The sequence below is a fragment of the Ceratosolen solmsi genome, unplaced genomic scaffold (genome assembly GCF_000503995.2).
Source record: "Ceratosolen solmsi marchali unplaced genomic scaffold, CerSol_1.0 scaffold43, whole genome shotgun sequence".
NCBI classification, from domain to species: Eukaryota; Metazoa; Arthropoda; class Insecta; order Hymenoptera; family Agaonidae; genus Ceratosolen; species Ceratosolen solmsi.
Window position 1 is genome coordinate 3,360,107 of NW_011948431.1, and position 22,737 is coordinate 3,382,843.

Consider the following 22,737-nt stretch of genomic DNA (forward strand, 5'->3'; position numbering starts at 1 on the left):
TCCTTCCTCACACCTGCACAATTGATGAACAACGTTAAGTCAATAATATACTTATATCAACTGAAATGATATGTAATTGCAATTGGTTGTATAAGTACACAATATTTATTATATAGAATTGGACTTTTTGAATTTTATATTCGTTCTAGTTTTACAATTCATCAGTAAAATTATTAAATTTTAATCGTTACTTTATGAAATTTCTTGCACTGGACATAATTATCTGAGTCGGTTATAATAAATGGCCTGATTATGCACGTTTTTCAAATTTGATTTTCCGATAATTATACAGTTATGTTACACTACTAAAATTAAACATTTATAGAAACTGAGAACATATTTAAGAATGAAATTTTAACGAATAACTTTGGGAATGTTGCTACCAGGAATTGTGTTTACGATTTTTAAAAACAAAATATTTACTATTTTTGCAACGATGAAAAATTGTAACCACTATTATAGTACATTAAAAAAAAAAAAAAAAAAAAAAAAAAACTATATCAATCAAATTCAAGCGCACTTCTTTATCCGTTAGAGCCTGTCAATACTGATTAAGTTTTCTCAATGTTGCTTTTACTCGAAAAGACACACGACTCTCAATAGGAAATTGACACTTCAAGATCTACTTTATATTTAATCGATCTAACATAAATCTCTAGACTTTCAACAGAGGTTCTGTAATCTTGAAAGTGTCGCTCTCAACAAGTGTTCACGAATATAAATTACGTTGAAAATAACACTACACATGTAATATTGAAAAAACGTCAGCTGTAATTATCAATAGAACATTAATAAGTCGACAATATATTTCTACATAAAAATTTTTAATTTAAAATTTTTTTACCCAATTCATTCATATCTTTTGTATTTTGAATTTTATAATTATTATATAAAAAATATAAAAATTATTATAATACATTGGATATTGAATTTTGCAATTGAATTTTATAATATGAAACTCGCTGATGGATTTTACATTGAGAGAAATATGTATGACTGAACTCCTGAGAGATTTAACTTCCTTCTGCTTTCATCTTCGATAGAGAAAAGGACCATAGCGAGAAAATACCTACATGTTTATCAATCTAGTTTAATCAAACAGGAGTCTAAGATTTAATTCATAAACTAACCTTTCATCATGCTTAACGGCCGCATAAATACTTCTTAAAAGTGCGGGCACTGGTTGTTTATTCATCTCTGTGTAATTAGAAAGTATGGGTGAAAGAAATTTCGCCGGTTTCTTTCAACAAATATTATAGATTATGTTTCCATTTACACTTTTTATATGCATTCGATATGAGAAGCTGCCATTTCTCATACTGGTAGGTAATTACTATACATTATATGAATAAAATGCTTATTATTTACAAGAGTTTGATTCTACAATGGAATTACTGGTAATAAAAAAAAAAAAAAATATATATATATATATATATATATATATATATCAGTAATAATACACATGGAAAAATAACATCTTTATTATATAATTTGCTAGAAAAATTATAAAGAACTAAAAATTGACGTTTTCCTGTTCAGACTATTATTTTCCTTCGATAAATTGCTTTCATTAAATTAAACATTATTTGCTTTTATTCTAGTAACCATGTTTTATAATTTTATTTTTATATTATTCAAAAAATTATATAAATATTAATATATTTAATAAAATAGCAATTAAATTATTTATTATACACTAATATTATATATTAATAAGCATAATATATAATTTATGCGTTAATTTATTAATTTTCATATGAAAATATTCAAAATAATTTATAAATTTTAATTGAATTTTAGTTAAATATTTACCTAAATATTTACAAGAAAAAGGTATCAAAAATTTTTGTTAATTCATTACTATAATAACTTTTACGGCAATTGAAGGCGAATGGGCTTTACGCATTGTAATTTAGATTTTTACATAATTGAATATATTTTACGTATTCACGGTAAAGTATAGTACTAAACATACGCAAAATGACTACTAGAATATAAGTTGTTTAAAAAAAAAATCTTCATAAATATTGTTTGTAAAATATACTATTTATAAAATGACTATTACGCTACAGTAATTATTCTATCTAAGCTTCAATCTATCATAATTTGCAAGAAAATTGTTATATTATTTAATTAAAAGCATCAGTTTATTGAAACTTAATCTATCGACTAACCCATATCAATTATAGAACAAATTATAATAAAGGACTAGAATGAATGGCAATTGCATTATTTTTTATACGAAAATTCAATGGAGAAATTATGCTGATAAATTAAATTAACGGATTAATTAATTATTAATGATTAATAGTACTAATTGCATATTATTTCTTAACACGGACATTTTTACTGTAAATAGGCATGCATCACTACTACTATTCTATATATATATATATATATATATATATATATATATATATATATGTAAAAAAAAAAAAAAAAAAAAAAAAAAATTAAAATTCAGGAAATGAAGCTGACAATTTGTCGTAATCTATAAATAATTGGAGCTTCGCGCATTGTCATTACTTTTATGTAGAGCAGCATAACAAGAAGGTTTTTATTTTCAAATTTTCTCTCAACAACGATGATTTATTCTTTGATCGACGCGGCTCTCATCAATACATACGCCCACGCTAACAATTCATTCGATCCACGTGACTGTTACGATGGATTATATTACATAGAAGTCTATCCATGTCATGCAAGCGTATATTTCAAGCACCATCATGGTTATAATACGAAAGTATTCTCTGCTTTTGCCTGTCTATTTTCTCTTTTCCGTGAATACGTGTATGAGATTGTAACAGAGACGATAAGATCAAAATACATGTTAATGACTAATATTTCTGTTTTATATCAAAATTATTCTTGTGCGTTTTATGGTTTATCTTGGTTATTGTTTTGGCTTTTATGGTGGTAATAATTTTGAGTTTCTTATGTCATGTTGGCACGGGCAGATGATAGCATATGAAGGCATAGACGAAGTTGTTATTTTTACAAGCTAAGTAAATTGAATTAATTAAAAAATGTTTATTAGTTCACTCAATAAGCAATGATGATTTAAAAACAATACACACTGATTTCTTTGATAATATATTGTACAATCAGCGGTGTTTATCTATTTTCAAAAATTTTGTTAAATATTTACCCTTTTAGTCTATATATGCAGTTAATACTGTGTGTTACAAAATACAAATTCATACTAGAAAAAAAAAAAATAATAACATAGAAGGGAGTTAAGAAGGATTAATTACGTTATTATTTATCTTAAAACATTGAATTTCGTAGTAAAGAATGTCGATATTATTGTAAACATATTTAGAAAGTTTAACATATGTATTGACTATTAAAATGTTTGAAAGTAGTTGTAACAGCATCGGTTAATAATTTTCCGTTTCTGATTCTTCGAAAGTATTTTCACAATTCCTAATTGGATTAAGACCAAATGCCTAATGTAAGAGTGAAAATTCTTGAAAAATGAAAAATGAAGAGAAATCGTGCCGTGATACACTAACATGCATTATAATAGATTTGTCTTGTCTTAAAATTCAAATTCCACTTAATTCGTTAATAATCGTCGAATTAATTTCATAATGAATAACACGGTACGCGAATTTTTACGCTATTCTCAATTATCGAGCGAGATTCACAAATATGCAAATATCCATTAATTAAAACTCTTCATAACAAATAATGTAATCGTGTGTAAATTAAAAAATTCTTTCAACAATTGTCTTAGTAAACAGAATATAAAAATGATTGGAAGTATTGTATATTAAAATTTAATTGAAATTTGTTTTTTAAGATAATTGTTTTTAAATGTTAAGTAAATTATTGAAAAGTTGAAAAAAAAAATGGACATATTGTTAAATGTTTCATATTTCATCATGAATTTCATATTTCATTTATGAAGCTCAAATGGCATAGTTAAATTTAAAGATACTTATAATTATATTAACATTTACTTTTAATAATATAGTTAAAATTTAAAATATTCATCATAATATTTTATTTTTTCATAAAAATATATTTCATAAAAATGATTTTCTTCGTCTATGAATTATTTTATAAAACATTAACAATTTAGTTATTCTTAGCTACTCAATATTAATGAACACATATTATTACTTATGAATTTTTCTTCCAAGGCATACTTTTTACAATAAATATCAAGCACAATTGTAATTTATTAAGATCAGAGAGGAGGAATTAATGGAATTCTGCGGACTGCAGCCATTTTCGTAAAACAAGAGTAATGAGATGTCTGTTAGTTGTTTTTTCTTTATTCAAATATTTAAATTTATACGTAAATCTCTTAAGGTTTTTAAAATTTTTAGGTGTCATAATTCTAATACTTTATTAAGAAATAAAAAATTTATACGTAAGCGCGCGCGTTGCTATGTAGGCATATTATCCGAATAGTTGGTTCAATAATTTTATCAATGTAATTGGAAACTGCGATACTACTTCTGTATAATAATACTTCACCATTTTCGCTTTGATCTTCGGAAACATTAATTATTATAATAAATTTTTGTATCTTCGTTTCATTACACCAACGACTAAGGAAAATTTAAAATTTCTTAATTAGATAATAAATTAAGACTAACGAGTTAACTTATTAAATTTGCTACTTGCTATACTTCCTATAACAACATACATTTACTTTATAAAATATGAAACTTTTTAATCGCATACGCGCGCGCTCAAACGTATGTGCGCATACACGCAAACATGTGCACGCACATTATAAATTAGATTTATTAGAAATTATATTCGTTCAAACTCATTGTGTAAAATTTGAAATATAAATTACTTTAAAAGTTCAATATATTTTTAGTTTAAGCAAATTTAACGAATACAACAAATTATTGGAATTAAATATGACGCAATCCATACTACTGAATCTAGAAAATTATTGAACTTATAATTAATAATATTTTTTAATTGCCAATATTTTCATATATTTATACATTATTTAAGTTTAAAAAAAAAAAAAAAAAAAAACTGAAGCTTAGTCGTTTCCTTTTTAAGAGAAATTTTAATTATGAAAAAGAAAAAAATTAATAATTACCATTCCAATGTTAAAAGTTTTAAGATCATTTTTACAATGCTTCAGTACGAGCAATACTCGTCCTTACTATAAAAAATATATCCCTACGCTATTTATTTCGATTTGGAAGTCTGGCAGAGATGAAATACTCATTGGCATAAAGTTGCTAAACCATTAATTGTGTTCCCTTTCTGTTGCAATGAATTATGCCGACGCTACCCAGACAAGACATGTACAACTACTTGTTCGTAAAATGCTTAAGTACTTTATCTTCACGAATTTCAGAGACAGTAGCCGCTGCGAGAGCAACGGTCATGGCAGCCACCTCTATCAGCACCAACAGCAACAGCAACAGCAACATCAACAGCAACAGCAGACGTCAACTCAGGAGCGGCGCAAGTTACTGAAACGCACTCGGAGTCTGGCGGTCATATCAGAGGACGAGAGTCGCGCCGTCAACAACGACAGGGATAACAGTGTGCAACTCCATTCCCCGTTTGACAGGGCCACTCTGCAGCACCGCAGACCACAGCTCATTCCCCGGGCGAAACTCATCGATCGTCACTCTTTGAAAGACAGGTGAGAGAGATCGACTGACCGACTCCATCCTCGCGGTGCATTATTATTATTCGAAATATCCACTTTAGTCATTAGGTAAAATTCTCTCAGCCAATTGGTAAGCTTATTTGTTGGATGTGGCGAGGGATGGGGGGGGGGTTGAGAAGGTGAAGGAGAGAATATTTGAGAGTTTAGAGGAGAGTCGAGGCCCGCTGAGCTTCCCACGAACTATTCGAATATTACGAAGTGGAGGCAGACTCCAGCTTCCTTCTGGGCGAGAAATTCGGATGATAAAATTTTAAATATTAGTCGGCCGAGGAGAGGTTACACTTGCTGTTGTAATTCAATTAAATCGTAGCTCACTTAAATTTAATATAATAAACAAAAATAATATACTCGAATAGATATGGAATTCACGCGATCTTTATCTTCGAAATTAATCTACTTATTTCAAAATTGCCTAAGACAAAGGCTTCTTTATAATGAAATTATACTTGTTTAAACAATAATAAGGTAGCGTTGATATGAATAGCTTATCGTCTGTACAGTGTCATTGAGATAGAAAATTATCGATAAAGCGCAGTAAGCAGCGTAAGAAAATTATGACTCAATCATTAATAATTATACGACTTTCGTTATTAATTAAACTAAAATAAGACTAAAATATAACGGCTAATACTTTGTATTAAACTGAGAATTAAACATAATGCACATAAAGTAATTAGATTTAGAGTGAATAAATTTAGCATTTAAATATTTAAAGTAATAATAAGTGGAATTAGAGTAATTGAAAATCACTATATTAATTTGTATTTTCATTTTGAATAAACGTAAAATTAATTATATTGCACACAAATATTTTACATTTTTATGGATTATTAATATAAGCTTTAAGTAAATTACATTAATTCTGTAACTAGACATAGTTCTACTTTCTAACGTTAAAATTTAATTTACGGAGAAAGCAGCTAAAAATTCTAATGATAGTATTTTCGCGCTTTTTAACACACACTGAATTATTTTGCTAATCAAGTTAGGATAATAATGAAGATAGTCCGTGATTACTAAAGAATAATTGAGAAAGGCCCTTTAAAATAGAATTGAACTGGCCTTCCCAAGCCAAAAGACAGACATCTTTTTGTCTCGACATTCATTATTACAATTAGACACGTAAGCTCGGTTGTCGAGGCCTGCTCATGCAATTGCAAAATTCATCCCAATAACACCAGTCAGAACAACGTACCGGGGCATCCTTAAATCCTCGTGCGCCCTATGCGAAAAAAGCTCGCCCATAAAAGCCATTGAAAGTATCATTAATACGAGAAATTGAAAATCGCAGACTCAGCAAGAGCCAGCAGCATTTGTCGGACTCGTACGAGAGGTTCAGCGAGCCGTCGGTGCGACCCAGCCAGAGTCGCTCCGTCTGCGGTCTTTACTCCCTGCCCCCACCCCTGGACTCGTTACCCGAGCCCCTGCCGTATACGCGCCCCCGATCAACTTGGAGGCCGCTCGACAATCCCGGCAGGCTAAATATCCTCGAGTGGCCGGACTCGCCGATACGATACAGCAGCGTCCAGGATCTCAATAGCGTCAGCGGCCTCGTCGACGTCATCGAGGACAACTTCTGGCCAGCCGAGGAAAATCGTAGCGTCGATTGCATTTACACCCAGGTGACATTTATTTTTTACTTTCCGATCGACGGTCATTATTACAGCTCCAAAGGGACTGGGCTGCGCTTTCTCAATGCATAATCCCCGATGGCCTTCAATTTTTCTCTCTCGCGAAGCAATTTCGCGACACCTGCGCCGTGTCTTTCAATTTCCACGCATTTCCAACGATCGGTTCCTTTTTCAATTTTTATTTATTAAAGTAGCCTTTGCACGATACACTTTTATTCACTGACCGACTGACTTCCTTGTTCCGTATTCGGCTTGTGTATTTAATCGACTTTGTTACTATCTTGAATCTTTATTAAGAGGGATTTTAGTATTGGCTATTCAGTACGTTAAGTAAAACATTTGCACAAACAGAATTGAAGTTAGCTGTTTAGCAAAATATTATTATTTATGATTAGGCCTATGAAATATCAATAGGAGACAATGAGAAATAAAATTTTTCATATTGAAATAATTTCAATGCCTAACATAAAACTCGCATTTGTTTTTGATTATTTAACAAAATTTACGTAACAAAATATTTCAACCAACTTAACATTTAAAATTGAAAAATAAAAAAATTATTGATATTTGATTTGTTATATTTCAAAACATTATTGTAATTAGTAATTGTGAATTATTTACATAAATATAAGAATTAAAAAAAAAAATATTCTTTGTATTATTTAATATTATATTGGGCAGAGAATTACGGCGGTCTTTATAAAAATTTACAATTTACAATGTATACAATTTTATTAAGTATGAATTTTCAACTAATTTGGTAATTCATGCACATCCTACGTCGTGGATTTATAAATAAAGCAATATTTTACTTTCTTAACGAGACAGAGTATTCAAATAATCTTTATTTTCATGAAGCTATTATTTTTTATCATAAAATTGATATGAACAATTTTCTAATTTAAAAAAATTGCATTCAATTCATTAAGTTAAATCGTTAGTGTGTGTGCGTGTGTGCGTGTAATGAAAAAAAAAAAAAAATCCGTGTAAGATTGTTCATTATGATGTTTCTGTGCATGTAATTCGACAGTTTAATTTAATATTGATATTGCATTGTTGCAGGTGAAACGCAAACGAAAGGAACATCGAAGTTTAGATAGCATTTTGTTTGAAGACGATAGCGATGAGCTCGAATACTTTGATATTTTAAACCTGCTGCCGCTATCGAATGTTCGCTTAGAAATCGATGAGCCGAAATCGAAAAATAGTGGTGTGATTTTAGAAAGAAGCGGTAAAATTTCGTCAAATCAAGTGTCAAAATCACATCCCACGGTTCTTTCCGTTCTGTCGAAAAAAAGTAGCAGCGACAGCAAGAAATATTCTACGTATAAGGGCAGAGTTTCGATTACGGAAATTGAAGAATTCGTTCCGCCAAAGATTGATATTGACGATAAAGAAGGGAAAATTCGCGAAGATTCTGATGTATTTGAGACAATCGTTAAGGAATGCGCAACGGAGAGAAGCATTATCACATCGTTTAATGAAATAGCGCGAGACAAACTTCAGAACGAAAGTACACCTAATAATTATGATATAAATGTAAGTGAAGCATTAAAGCCTACCGTTCAATCATATTATTCGAAAGCAAAAGAAACTTTCTTAGATAAAGCCAAGAGGTGGAGTAATGAAGGTAATAAAACAACAAGTTCGCATTTAGAGGGGCATAAGAGCGCTAACGAGACTTTTCAAATTAAAGAAGAAATTAAACGGAACGAGGCAGCGATTACTACAGAAGCAGAAGAAATGTCGCGAAGACCACAAATACTTACGGTTATCGATAACGACATTACAAAACCCAAGCATCTTACAAAATCAGTGACTCTTGATGTAATATTCGCAGACAATGACACAGCGTGTGAAGAAAATCTTCAGGCGAATAATAATGTAGCAAATTATCGAGCATTAAAAGTGTTAAGCAAACCCGATATAATTAACGACCATGTAGAAAAAATTAAATTAATGACGAATAATAGTGACGTGGATGCGCAAAGCGAACGATTAAGCGTCGAGAATGCGAGAAATTTTTTCGAGAAAAAGAGCGCGGACAAGGATTTATCAGCCAGTAATTGTACCGACGGAGTAATCGATAAAAGTATATTTGGTAAATCATGTAGTAATGTTGTTAAAGATAGTTTAGGACTTGAAGGAACGTCTGAAAGTTCGGACTTGGGTTTAGGTTCTGAGGTGGGCAGTGACGTTAGAAGATTGTCAGTCGATGAATGCACAAATACAATGAACGGAAAAATTCGTAATAATAAGGGGTCCGCGGAATGCGTTAGGCGAGCCGTTGATTTAAATGATAAAAATCAAAATAACTGTACAAATTTAACAAGATCGAGAAGCTGCATCGACTCTATTGAATGTCAAGAGTTCGATGAGCCGGAATTCGATCACGTGCGCTACAAAATCGTAAAATCAAATGTTTTTAATAAAAATGTTATTAACAGTTCTAAAAATGACGTCGCCTACGATGGACTCATCAAGTATCTACGCGAATACTCTTTTCAAGATATTTTGATGGATAATAACGTTGTTATTATCGAACCAGTGAGGGCGGAGGTAGAGCGCAAGTCCTCCTTCAATGAAACTAAAACGAAGACTTTCTCTTCGTCTAAATCATCGCAGAATTCGACTCGACGAGCAAACAATGCCGAATCAAATAAATGTGACAAAGACAGCGACGGTGGAGTTAAAAATCATTTTATAAAATCACCTAGGCAATCTTCGCTACGGAAACACTTCTTTTATCAACCAATTAGAGTAAATCGTGAACTAAACGATGATGAATTACCGGATCCCGACACTGTTAGGAATGTGAGGAAAATGTTCGAAGAGACGATGAAAAAAAAATTAAAAATTGGTGGCCAACAAAGGACGAGGGGCCTTAATACGACAAAAAGCATGAGTATGAAAGATCTGAGAATGATAGACGATCGATCGTACGAAACTGGATCTGAGAAAGCAGCCGGCTCATCCAGGTACTTATGTTGATCCTTAACATAATTTATTTTACATTTGTCCTACTAATGAAATAACCGCACTCGCATTCATCATAATTAATATATATACATATATATATATATATATATATATATATATATATATACACACACACACACACACACACACCGACAGACACTAATATGCTTATACTAAACTTCTTTTTAAACTTTTGATGTGACAATCAGATCGAGATTCTCCAGTCGGGCGAAGGATTTGCGAAAAATGTTTGAAAACATGGACAAATCATCGCCTTCTGCATTAATGAATGAAAGTAAAGACGGCACGGATAATATTAGAAACGAATCGAAAACTAGATCGATTGTTCAATCGTTTGAAAGCAGAAGTGGACACACGTCGCCCAGTAATTCAAATTCCTCGAAAACTAAAGCGAGCAAATATCATCAACGTAATCAATTACATAATTGGGACGCTGGAAGTGTGAGCTCCGGCGTTTCCAGTGACTATCCTGACACGGACGTTGGTAGCGCACTGCCTTGTACTTCATCCGAAGATGAGGAATTATATTGCCAGGACGACGACGGGGTAGATGAAAGATACGAAGGCCACTACGTGTCGCAGGATGTACTTAAAAAAATTCGAGAGCATGGGACGTCGGTTACGTATTATGGGGGTAAAGTCGTCAATATTTATAATGGACCATTAATATGTCCGATGGTATGTAAGAAAACGAAAGTATTGCAACAATCGATCGATTATGTCAAATTTCGTTTGGTAAAAAGCAATTCGTGCGATAGTAGGCTCGAATTAACCGGGCGCGTAGAAAATAATCGAAATAAATATGAATTGAACGTAAATCGAGATAAGAGTATTGATTTGAGGCAATTCACTATTGACGAGGCGCCGAGTATTGAAATAACCACGATAGAGAAAAAGGATACGGATGAAATTAATGATAAAGCTAAAGCCAAAGATGCGAAACGTGAACCACCGGTGGTTATTGGATTAGAACCGAAAAAGGAGGAAAATAAAACATTCAAAGCGGATTTTCAACTTGGCAAGATCGACGATAGCGTAGCAACGAATAGATTTGCATCGAGCGCGCTTACCAGATGGCAAATTAATGAAAATACTTGGAAAAGGAATACGGATTTTGGAAAAATGGAGTTCGAAGAGTACGAAGTGCTCGAAGACAGTCTTAATGGGACAAACGCTTAGAATTCACATTCCAATGATTAAATATGTCGATCGGCAATGTATATGGAGAAAAATTTTGTTTTGACCGAATGAAAAATTGCACACTGTAAAAAGGAAATTTTCAAAATATAATTATTGTATTATTTAATCGCTTATTTAATCGATTTAAAGCATTGAAACACATTGCATAGACGTGCAATATAACAATCAAATGTGATCTTGGAAAACAAAAAAAAAAAAAAAAAAAAAAATCTATAAAAAAAAATCATTATAATCTGTACAGTCTTTCTACAAAGGAAAATGATGCACGGATAATAATATAAATTGTATTTTATTTTTCAATAAAAATAAGAAATAATGTCATAAGTCTAAAAATGTAAAAATCTATCTATTTATAATGACTAATCTATTTAATAATAACATGTTCAGTTAAATTGTAATGTTAAGTTGTTCAATAAAATAATTAAAATCAATTCGTGTACAATTTTTTTCCCACTTATTTTATTAAAAGCTTTTTTTCTTCTTCCATTTTATACAATAACTGGATATAAAAATACAAATTCCGGACAGATCATCCAACCATTAATTTTATTCATTTTACTTAAAGTAATTTATTGTAATTTGACAAAAACAAAACAAAAAAAAAAAAAAAAAGAACATTATCTTACATTACGCACTACTCAATAAATATTTGAACAAAATCCAAGTAAAATATTCAAAGGAAATATCCTATCAAAGTTGAGCCGAGTTTTACAATAAATAACTAATGTTGAGCTGATAAGGGCATTAAAACATTTTGCAAGCTACATGATAAAATACAATATTTTATTCGTCATAAATATCAGTAACGTAAATAATATTCGTGAGATGAAAAATAGATAAAAAAATAGATCTTTGTATTTGTAGGAAAAAACTGCATAATATTTGTTTATATATTTATAATCTTGTTCGCATATAGGTTTATTAAACTCGCGGCTCATAATGTTTTGTAATTTATACAAATTTAAGATTTTTAAAGCTTAATCAATAGATTAAAATATCGATTTTCTAATACATTAAGTATCTATGTCGAGAAAATTGATACATAAGCATATAAATATACTTATAAATATGCCTATTAATTTCAATAAAAATATAATAACATTCGCAAGAATTATAGCAGATTCTTGTATTCTTAATTCTTAAGACATAAATATATATTTAATGCAATTATTATTTATTCATAAAAATTATGTTTAATTACTTATCTATATGTTTTTACCTGAGGGCACAATCGATATAATTTTTTCTTTAGAATGTTTCTTCGAATCCTTCATACTCTTTGTATCTTTTGAATCTATTTCTTCCTTTAATCCCTTTGCATCCTTTTGTTCAGATATCTCTTTATAGTGTTGCTGTTCTTTAGAAATTATAGGACTCAAACTCGGAATAAACGCTGCAGTAGTCGTCGATAGACTTTTTTGGGAAATGTTCCACCATCTTTTGCACCACGTTTCCTGAAAATGCAATCCCGACATTAGAATCTCATCATATCTAATAACTAATCATACGCATACAATCACATTAAATACAGGCGCGCGCGCACACACACACACATATTGATAAATTTAATATTAACATAACAATTATATTGATTATATGGAATTATGAATTTCAAACAGAGATACAGTAAACTCTTTACACTAGTCACAGAAGCAAGCAAAATTACAACATTTACATAAGTAAATATTATTTTTTTTTTAGCGTAATTTTATAAATTTTCAATATATAAGCACATAAGGATGTGTAGTAAATTTAATCGATTCAGCCATTCATATTTTTACAAAATACTTCATTTATCCTGGATGAATTACTCGCTACTGATTGAGTTTTTTTTCAAATAGAAAATTAAGTAAAAGCATTTACACGCGCACGCACACAAAATCTAATTTTTCAAAAAACTGTGTATAATACTATTACACAATTATTATTTCTTAGATACTACAATAACACTGGACACTAGATTGCATATTGCAATTATCACATAAACTTTATAAAACAAAGTCTTAACTTTAAGTCAGAATTAAAAAAATATAATAATTATCAATATCTAACTATATATTTTATTTCGATTAATTAAAATTATGATTAATTATGTACAACAGTAAATGAAAAATAGCGAAGGATGATATTATTTAGTAATAAAATAAAAAAAAACCAATTCATATTTAAGAATATAATTATAACCGATCAACAGTATACAAAAATAGGATTACTTTATTAAAGTTTACATTAAAAAATATAATCACAATTATCAATTATTCATAAGTTCAATCTGTAATTAATTATTTTCTTCAACGTACCAAGTAGATGATTATTAAACAATTATAAATTATTATAGCAATTATTTTCTTTATAGAATGGTCATAGGATATAACAGTAGTAGTTACTTAATACGATTATCTTATAGATGATTAACTAATTAAATTCATTTGCTTTAATAATAATTCAGTATATTTTCGAATAGATTGATTGATGGGGCGTAATATATAAATATATAAGTATCGGAGATTTATATCTTTTATTATAAAATCTTTATAGAAATATCGATAGATTATTCTTAAGATTTTCTATTTTTTGAATAAATATTCGAATTCTTTAAACGTATATAAACGTTATGTTGGTACAATCCGTACAAATTTAATAAGAATATTTTTTCAAATACCGATATATTTTTCCTTATTTCTTATCAAAAAAAAAAAAAAAAAAAATAAAAAGATACATAAAATATGCCTTGAAACGTTATGATGTATTAATGAATACTTTATGAATATACGATAATAAATTAATGAACTTTTTAATATTAACTAATATTTCGAGGATTATAAAGTTTTTCTGTATTGTGCATATATTTGAACATTGTGTATTGAAATTTTGTTTTAGTCGAAAATAGTATTGTTTATCGATCCTACGGCCACATCTAGCATAACATTATGAATATGCCTGAGAGATGGCAGAGAAGATAAAGTGAATACGCGCGAAAATGTATGAAAGAGGATGAAAGATTTATAGGAAATGTGAGCGAAATTCAGTAGGTTTTCATGAAAGCCAAAGTCTTTCTAGAAGCCTGAACGGACCTGAACGGTCTGAGAATTAGTATTACCCACTACAACTTATTTTACTGAATTTGAAACTATAATTTCGTTACGATAATGTTTTACTATATGTTCATGATTACTATAATGTTCATTAATTTATCCGAAAACATTATTTTTAATATAACGAAAGTTTAATCATTAGATTAATTGTAAAACCTGGCTCCGTACAAGAAATTAGAAATACAATTTCAAAGCTAAACATTTCATATCTGAAACATGTACAAGAATTTATTAGGCACAAACGATCTAATTATCATCGTGTAAAAAATAAATTAATTAAAAGTTTCGCTATAATTGCGAAAAATTAAAATTTAATATCATTAATTAATTAATAGGGGCTAATCCGACGTACAAAATTAATGATAAAAATTGCGACAAAGTTTTTCAAGATTATTCAATTGAAAATCATATATGTCGAGTGAGCGTTACTATTTTTAAAAATAATATGAAATATAAATATATTTAACCGTGATTTTTAATATTTCATCTCAAGCAGTTAAGAAACAAAGAACAATAAAAATTGTTGCAAGACATTTTTTATGATTTTCTAGGGTAAAGTTTTTTCGAATTTAAGGAATAAACTTGTTCTATAAATTGGTCCAAAAGTAAATCTTGGATTAAATTTTGTATGTTTGTTTGAAAATTTCGAAAACAATATTTGGATTATTTCACATAATATAAATTATTGATTGAAATACAAATGGCATGATAAATGAGTAAAAGTTGAATTTTAAAAGACTTTAATATAAAGGTAGTACAAACATAGGTTCTTTACATAATTTTTTAACTAATTTTTATAATGGAAAAAATTTGCAAACTTTTATTATTATGTTTTTTTTTCTTTCTTTCTTTTTTCGCTTAATTTTGTCGGATTTAGTGGTTAGGCGATATTTTACATTGAATTATTGATTAAGTAATAAACAAATTAGACATCAAGCCGTCGCTACATACATCGGCAAATATTTCACAGATGTGGAAGTAATTTTTACGAGTAGACTGTGGTATTATCAGAATTTTTATAAAATTTATCTGCGCCTTGTAACTGCGACTGTGATGCCGCCCAAACAATTCTAATTTCGGCAAGCTGCAAAGACATCGTGAGATGCAATAAATTTTGATAATGAATTAAGCTTAAATTATCTCCCATATTAGCAATTTACGTGTGCAGAGTCGACGAACCGTAATCGAAAGTAACATTATTGGCTTTTCGAGTGAGGTAAGCACGAGCGTTTAATACTCCATGTTTTTTGTCTGCTGAACGTATACGTATGATGATCATCCGTAGCTTTCCAAAATAAATTTTTGAATCATTAATTTACTAAACACGACTTACGAAACCATTATGCACATATATCATCGTAATAGCGTAATTTATCATCCGCGAGAATCATTATTAACATGAGAGAATATTGAATTTCCTTGGACTACGATATTTTTATACCAAGGTTTTTATCAATTCTTTGTTTACCTAGTTTGGGCTGTAAAAAATGAGCTACAATTCGTTTAAAAACAAAACAAAAAACAAAAAAAACAAATTTGTTTCTTTTTTTCACGTTGTTCGAAAATAATGTATTAATTCTTGGCTCGAACCGAACTGCCATTGCTTCGATATCATACTTTTGCCGCCCGCCCTCGTCAAATGCAAATGCTCGGGGAGAAGTTAAGTGGACTTGTTTTTCGATGATTTAATTTACAATTTATTATACGATTACATTATTGATGTATTGGATGCGTCGTAAGTTTAATTATAAAGATGCGATTTCTTGTGACGGATGTTTCACTACAAAAGATGATCCTCGAGTCATGGACACGGAGTGGACTTTGTGTACTCACAGTGATACGGTGACCTTGATTTCATCCCACCGGAGGGTTGATGTATCTTCCTTCTGGTCGGTCAGTGAATCACTTAATAAAAACTTGGTCACTAGTTTTCACCGATAAATGAGAACTGATTCCGACTTGGCTACTCCACGCTGACTTGGACAATCGCAACGTCGAAAAAAGTGTTTTTTGGCAGCAGCGCCTTCGATTGTGGGGAGGCTCACCCCTTTCCGGGACTTGGCGACGTTGCCGGTGGTCGGGCGGGAGGGGTTATTGGGGCTTGGTGGTAGGGGAGGTAGGGAGGTGTTGTTGGTAAAACGTCTTCGTTTGGCCTATGCAAGTGGCAACGTGTGGATATGCAAACGGCAACAATGTATGTCTCGTGACATTGAGGGCATCGAGGACACACGAGGATTGGCCGATGTCGCACCAGCCGAGTTTCTCGTTACAAACGAATTTTAGGAAATATTTTTCTACTCGATTGTTTATATATTTCTCTCACTCTTGACATATTCTCGTATAAACAGACTCGGCGCGCTCTTGCTAGCTAAAACCAACGGTCGTTTACTGCATTAAAAAACGATAAACATATGTGTAGCGCAAAGAATAATAGAAGTGGCTGTTTTCGAATATTTTCAAGATATACTAAACTTTTCGAGCCTCGAACGACCGTGGAAAAACTTTCTTAAAGATTATGTCCGTTCAATATTTTCGTTGAAGGTAGCCCGTTGGGATTTTTCCCAATTGATAATATTCGAGAGATATTTCTCAATCTCGAACACGCGTTTTATATCCGCAGACTAATGCACTCTTCACGCATTTACATTTAACGGTTACATTAAAAATTTTACTTTATAAACAATTTAATGAATATCGAATTGGTTTTGAAAAGCACTTGAGCACTTGTAATAACGCGTCGTGTTCATTTGCATTTAAGAACACTATAAAGTACTTCACTATAAAGTTCGTAAAAAATGATCGTAAATCCTAATTAGCATAACGGGGATTAGACTTTCAAAAATTTTAATGGCCTAGAAGTGTAACGGCCTAGCGAGATTTATATTTAAAATTTTGATTTCCCTGTACTACAAGTGCCGATGTAACACGAGTTTCAGCTATTAGTACACAATTCGCGAATTATGGATACATAATGTTTTGTAATCCAGTCCGCAATAGCGATATTAACAATTTTATTGCCATCAATAACGCAACGACCGTCGCTTCGTAACTCCACGTTTATCCGCCCAGACGTCGCCTATCCACCGCCGGGCAAACCTTATGGCAAAACAATCAACCAAGTTACCAAGTTTACCTACGCTTCCTCTCGCCCTAGCTCCACGCCAACTCGTCGCTCGTTTCTATTACAATAAGGTACGGGGTCCGTCGATTGCTTGGTACATTGGAGAAAGCAGGGCTGGGAGAGAAGCTGATGCGCTTGGACAACTGTTTCCCTATCATTGGCTGTTTTATGCTTCGATAGACGCGAGGTAAATTGTTGCGTCAAATGGTAGATGACCAACGCGCTTACAATGTGAAATAATCGCTTCTCGAGGGGACGATTTGTATGTGTGTCGAGTCACCGATAGCCTACATGACAAACTCTTGTATGTCTCTCTGGGCTCTGAGGTGAAAGGGGGCGGGAGAAAAGTCGGGAAAGCAGCAGCTTTATAATTGACGATTAGAGCATTGTTACTGCTACAAGGTTGCGCCTTCGCAATAAAAGGGAGGATATTTTCTTTAAATATTCCTTGGCTTGCCGCCCGATATCAAACTTTTCGACATATTAGCAAGACAATTAGTATTCAAAGATTAATATGCCTAAGAACATACCGAAACGAGCATTTTTATTTAAAATTGCAAACTTTTTTTAAGATACTTATTGCGTGAGATATTGTTGATGGACAGAAAGTTAATGTTTTTTTTTTTTTAAATAAAAGAAAAGGCCATAATAGATAAAGTTATAAACAGAATGAGTATATATATATATATATATATATATATATATATATATATATATATATATAATCTTTAAGCTCTGTGAAAGAATTTAAAACTTCAATATCTTCTATTTATATTGGTTGTTCACTATAGTACATTGATTGATTACTTTAATAATAATCATTTTATCTCGGATCCATAAAAGTTAAACACAATCTTACTTCATTCACAAATGCTATTCTCGCGTTACGGTATTAATATTCACCGATTTCTCATACTTACGCTTGGAGTAATTTTACCATTGTCGACGGTCAATGTCTATGGACACTAAATCTACTTATGGAGTTGGAAAACTATATAAATGTTATATAGAATATTTGTATGATATATGTTCCATTACTTACAACAACATTGGGACTTTAGCAACTTGATGTTAAAGAATATTGGAAAACTAATAATATTTTATATTAGGAGGAAATTAAGTCTTTCGTTCATTATTTTAATTCAAATTTATTTTAAAATTAGAGAACTTTTTACCAAAATTATGGAATTTCATAAAAATTATCAGCTAATTTTTCTGATCCATTTTTAAAAGACAATATTTAAAATGGGATGCAATAAATAAGTGAAAAAATTAATTAATATATATTAATTAATTACGTAATCTAAAAAAAAAATGTTATAATTGTAAATAAATAAGAAATTGATCCAAAAAATTCCCTAATATGAATATATTGAGTTTTAAATTTTTTTTTATTATTATTATTATAGTGCTTCCGACTTAAAGAGTAATTGATAAATATTTAACAAAATTTGTCTTTGATTTATTTATGAAAATTAATTTATTATTATAATATTAAATATCATTTATATAACTTATAAATGATTGTAAAGCTACTTTAAACTTCAAAATCAATTCGTTCATAATATGTTAATTTGCTCTTATAAGAATATTCACCGAGTAATTAAATAATTAATATATTTAATAGATATATCAACATTATGTTCTTATAAATATTACAAGACTATAAACAATTGACAATAAAATATATATTTTCCTACAGTACTATTACAATATGATAGCCTTTGTTGGCCTATCATATACATAAATATGTCTATATACATTATATACAGTTAATATATAACATTTAACCATTATTTTACATTTACAATGATTAAATTCTTAATTTGTTAAATAATTAAATAAGTAAATACAGCTAAATACTTCGCTACATATTTTCGAGGTATAGCATGTATAAATTTATATTATATACTTAAAATGTATATAATCCTCGGTAGTGACATAATATCCTCGAGTTATTAAAAGATTTCATTGAGATTTTCAATTATATTTACAATTTTCAAGTATATTTACATATAAATATTTTGATGGTTTAAGTCGAGGCACTGACAATTTTACACATTAGCCTGATTATTTCTTAAACTCCTAACGAACTTTTTGTCAATCGACATCAACTACAGGCATCAACTATATGCCATATTTAAGAAATGCTTTTTTTTTTATTATTCTTCCATTAGAGAAAATAAAAAATTGTATAATTATATTTATGCATTGTTTGGTAATAAAACAATATATGACCATAGCAGCTAATATTATTCCTTATGTAGAGATCGATGATCGAGATGCTATTAATAAAGCACATTCCGTTTATTTCATTGGCGATTATGAGAAATTTATTGTAAATTTAAGTAAGATTTTCTTCGTTTTTTTTTTATCGAATCGAACGTGCATAATAATATATGGTGAATAGCTGCTTTTCAGATCTGAATTTTGGTAAAATTCTGAAATTTTATAATATTTTATTCATACTTACTTAAATTATCTAATTATTGTTTAATGATAAAAATATTATTAATTGTGTTTATAATTTCATTATGAAAGTTATTATTTATATTTACATTATTTTTAGATAATAAAAATATATATATATATATATATATATATATATTTATATAGTTGTTATTTGCGATTCAAGTGATCGTTTGTAAATAATTTATCCTACAGTAATTAGAATAATAAATTTAATCTCATAATTCCTATAACAGAATGGAACAATCATAGGGAATGCATTTTTCGGAAAACTGCCTCATCAACTTGCAGTAGAATACCGTAGTTACTTTGGAAACTCATTATGATTTTCCACTTTTGTCAAGTCTACTTAAGTGTCTCATTTTCCTTTGTTTTCTATTTTCAATCTCATTTTTATTTTAAATAGATAACTTTACCAAAGTCTAATTTCAGAATAAACTACAAATAATAATGAGCCCTTGGATAATTTTTCTTTTAAAATTTCTCTTTTCTATTCAGAACGAAATGAGTAAAGAAATTGAAAAAATGTTCACATTTCGTTCTATACAAGTTGATGTTTTTCAAATATCTTATTTCATATCACGATGAATATAAATAAAGCATTATTTATATATAGGATGCGTATATTTATAAAAACATATCTTATGGTAAAAGTAACAATGCCAAAGCTAAGTAAAAGCATTCTCTATTTAATGAAATTCAAAGTATGCTTTTAAAAAGAACTAATTTAACTAATCTAATTATAGTAAGGAAATGAGACTATTAAGAAAAAAAAAAAAAAAAAAAATTGATATATAATATTGTTGAGAATATAGAATTCAAATTACAAATTAGCATTTTTTTCAATTTATTTATAAGATTAACATTTTTCATTAACCATGAAAAAAGAGTTGTAACTTATTATTTAATTGTCATAAATGATTATTACGATTAATAGGTATTTGATAACAACATACAGAGATTTTGTTTTTATATCATTACATATTAATTACGTGTATTTTATTTTTTATAATAAATTTATCGATATTTATCATAAATACTGCTATCGGTAAATTATATAAAAATGAATATTTTTTTTGCAAAATAATAATACAATATGGCACTTGATAATTTTCAATTCACTGTATGTAGACATGATTAAGTATATTTATTACTATTAATTGTAATAAATTTATAAAAACTTAACTTAACTTTGCAATTAAAGTTTAACGTAGTAATGTTATAATAGTGCAACATTGAAGCGAGTAGTTTTGTTCAAACTGAAGTCAGGCATCTCATTAGTAGTACTCTAACTAGTGTACGTAGAATATATTATTTTGTTATATATGCTCACCAATTCACACATACATTGGGTAATTCACGTGCATTCACGTTATTAATTAAAAATAATAACATTTTATTTTTATTTTTCATCTTATATAATTTTATATGAAAATTTAATGTACATTTGCAGATACATACTAGCTAGAGATAAAAAATTAAATATAAAATATATTTACAAAATTTAAAATAACGAATAAATATTATTTAAATGAATTTTTTCGAAATATTATCGATGCAGTTATAACGTTCTTTTTTTTTTTTTTTTTACACATTTTAAGATAAGGCATAGCGTATAAAATTAAAAATTCAATTATCCATATTAAATAAATATTATATTAGAGTTTGAATTTGTTAGCAATAAATAGTCTAAATAAAATTTAATGAATTAATATTGAGCTTCGATAAACATATATATGCAAGAAAATTAAAAAATGGCAGTTTATTAAATTCAATTCTCATCGTTTTATTAAATTATAAAATTTATTAAATCTTTAAATTTATGAAATAGTCTTATTAATTCTAAGTAATAATAAATGGAATTGATGAGATTTTTCTGTTTGCAAAAAGGGAATTAAAGTAATAAAATAGTAATGTGATCTGGTTACCGATTTATGTAACAACATAGTTTACGTAGATTTTAATTAATTTCTAGTTTACTTTCGCCGTAACAGAGTATATTTTATTTTAGAACTTTCTCTCATATTACATATATATATATATATATATATATATATATATATAATTAGAAGAGTATAATAGGTTATTTTAGTAGGAAATATAGTGTAAATCGATAGTACTAACAAGCTGTACTAATTCGTTCTGTAAAAGTTAATATTTTGACGGACTAGAAAAGTGAATTCTTATTCTATATATATAGTGTGAGTATACGTAGGTAAAATGAATATTATGTGTAAGTAAATTAATGATTATAATGTTATCGATGGAATTAAATGTTCCGTAAAACATTAAAGAGGGAGGACAATTTGAAAATAGAAAATCTTTTACGTATGAAAAGCGAGCTTTTGATGCTGTCAAAGAGGCTTTTCTCGTCGTACACAAAGAGATATTTTAACTACCTTCGTACCATTTTCCTAAATATAAAATACGATGGCAGATTTTCCTGAAAAACTCATTTCATTTAATTTATTCGAGCTCACTCGACTCTAAAGTATTCGATTGATGAGTGAAACCCTTTATTCATATTCAAGCAATAAATGAATTAGTGACTCTAGTTATTGT

At 29.2% G+C, this 22,737-nt stretch overlaps 2 protein-coding genes across 2 annotated transcripts in view; one reads left to right on the forward strand and one right to left on the reverse strand.

Moving 5' to 3' along the window:
* The window catches only part of jv (javelin), a 51,260-nt gene extending 39,778 nt beyond the window's left edge, over positions 1–11,482 (forward strand). The window contains exons 3-6 of the mRNA XM_011502064.1: positions 5,339–5,632; positions 6,951–7,281; positions 8,353–10,268; positions 10,479–11,482. Coding sequence (XP_011500366.1) covers positions 5,339–5,632; positions 6,951–7,281; positions 8,353–10,268; positions 10,479–11,469 — 3,532 coding nt within the window. The 3' untranslated portion in view covers positions 11,470–11,482. The remainder of the gene's footprint in view (positions 1–5,338; positions 5,633–6,950; positions 7,282–8,352; positions 10,269–10,478) is intronic.
* The window catches only part of MCU (mitochondrial calcium uniporter), a 123,334-nt gene that overhangs the window by 53,604 nt on the left and 46,993 nt on the right, over positions 1–22,737 (reverse strand). Inside the window, exon 2 of the mRNA XM_011502065.1 lies at positions 12,710–12,944. Coding sequence (XP_011500367.1) covers positions 12,710–12,944 — 235 coding nt within the window. The remainder of the gene's footprint in view (positions 1–12,709; positions 12,945–22,737) is intronic.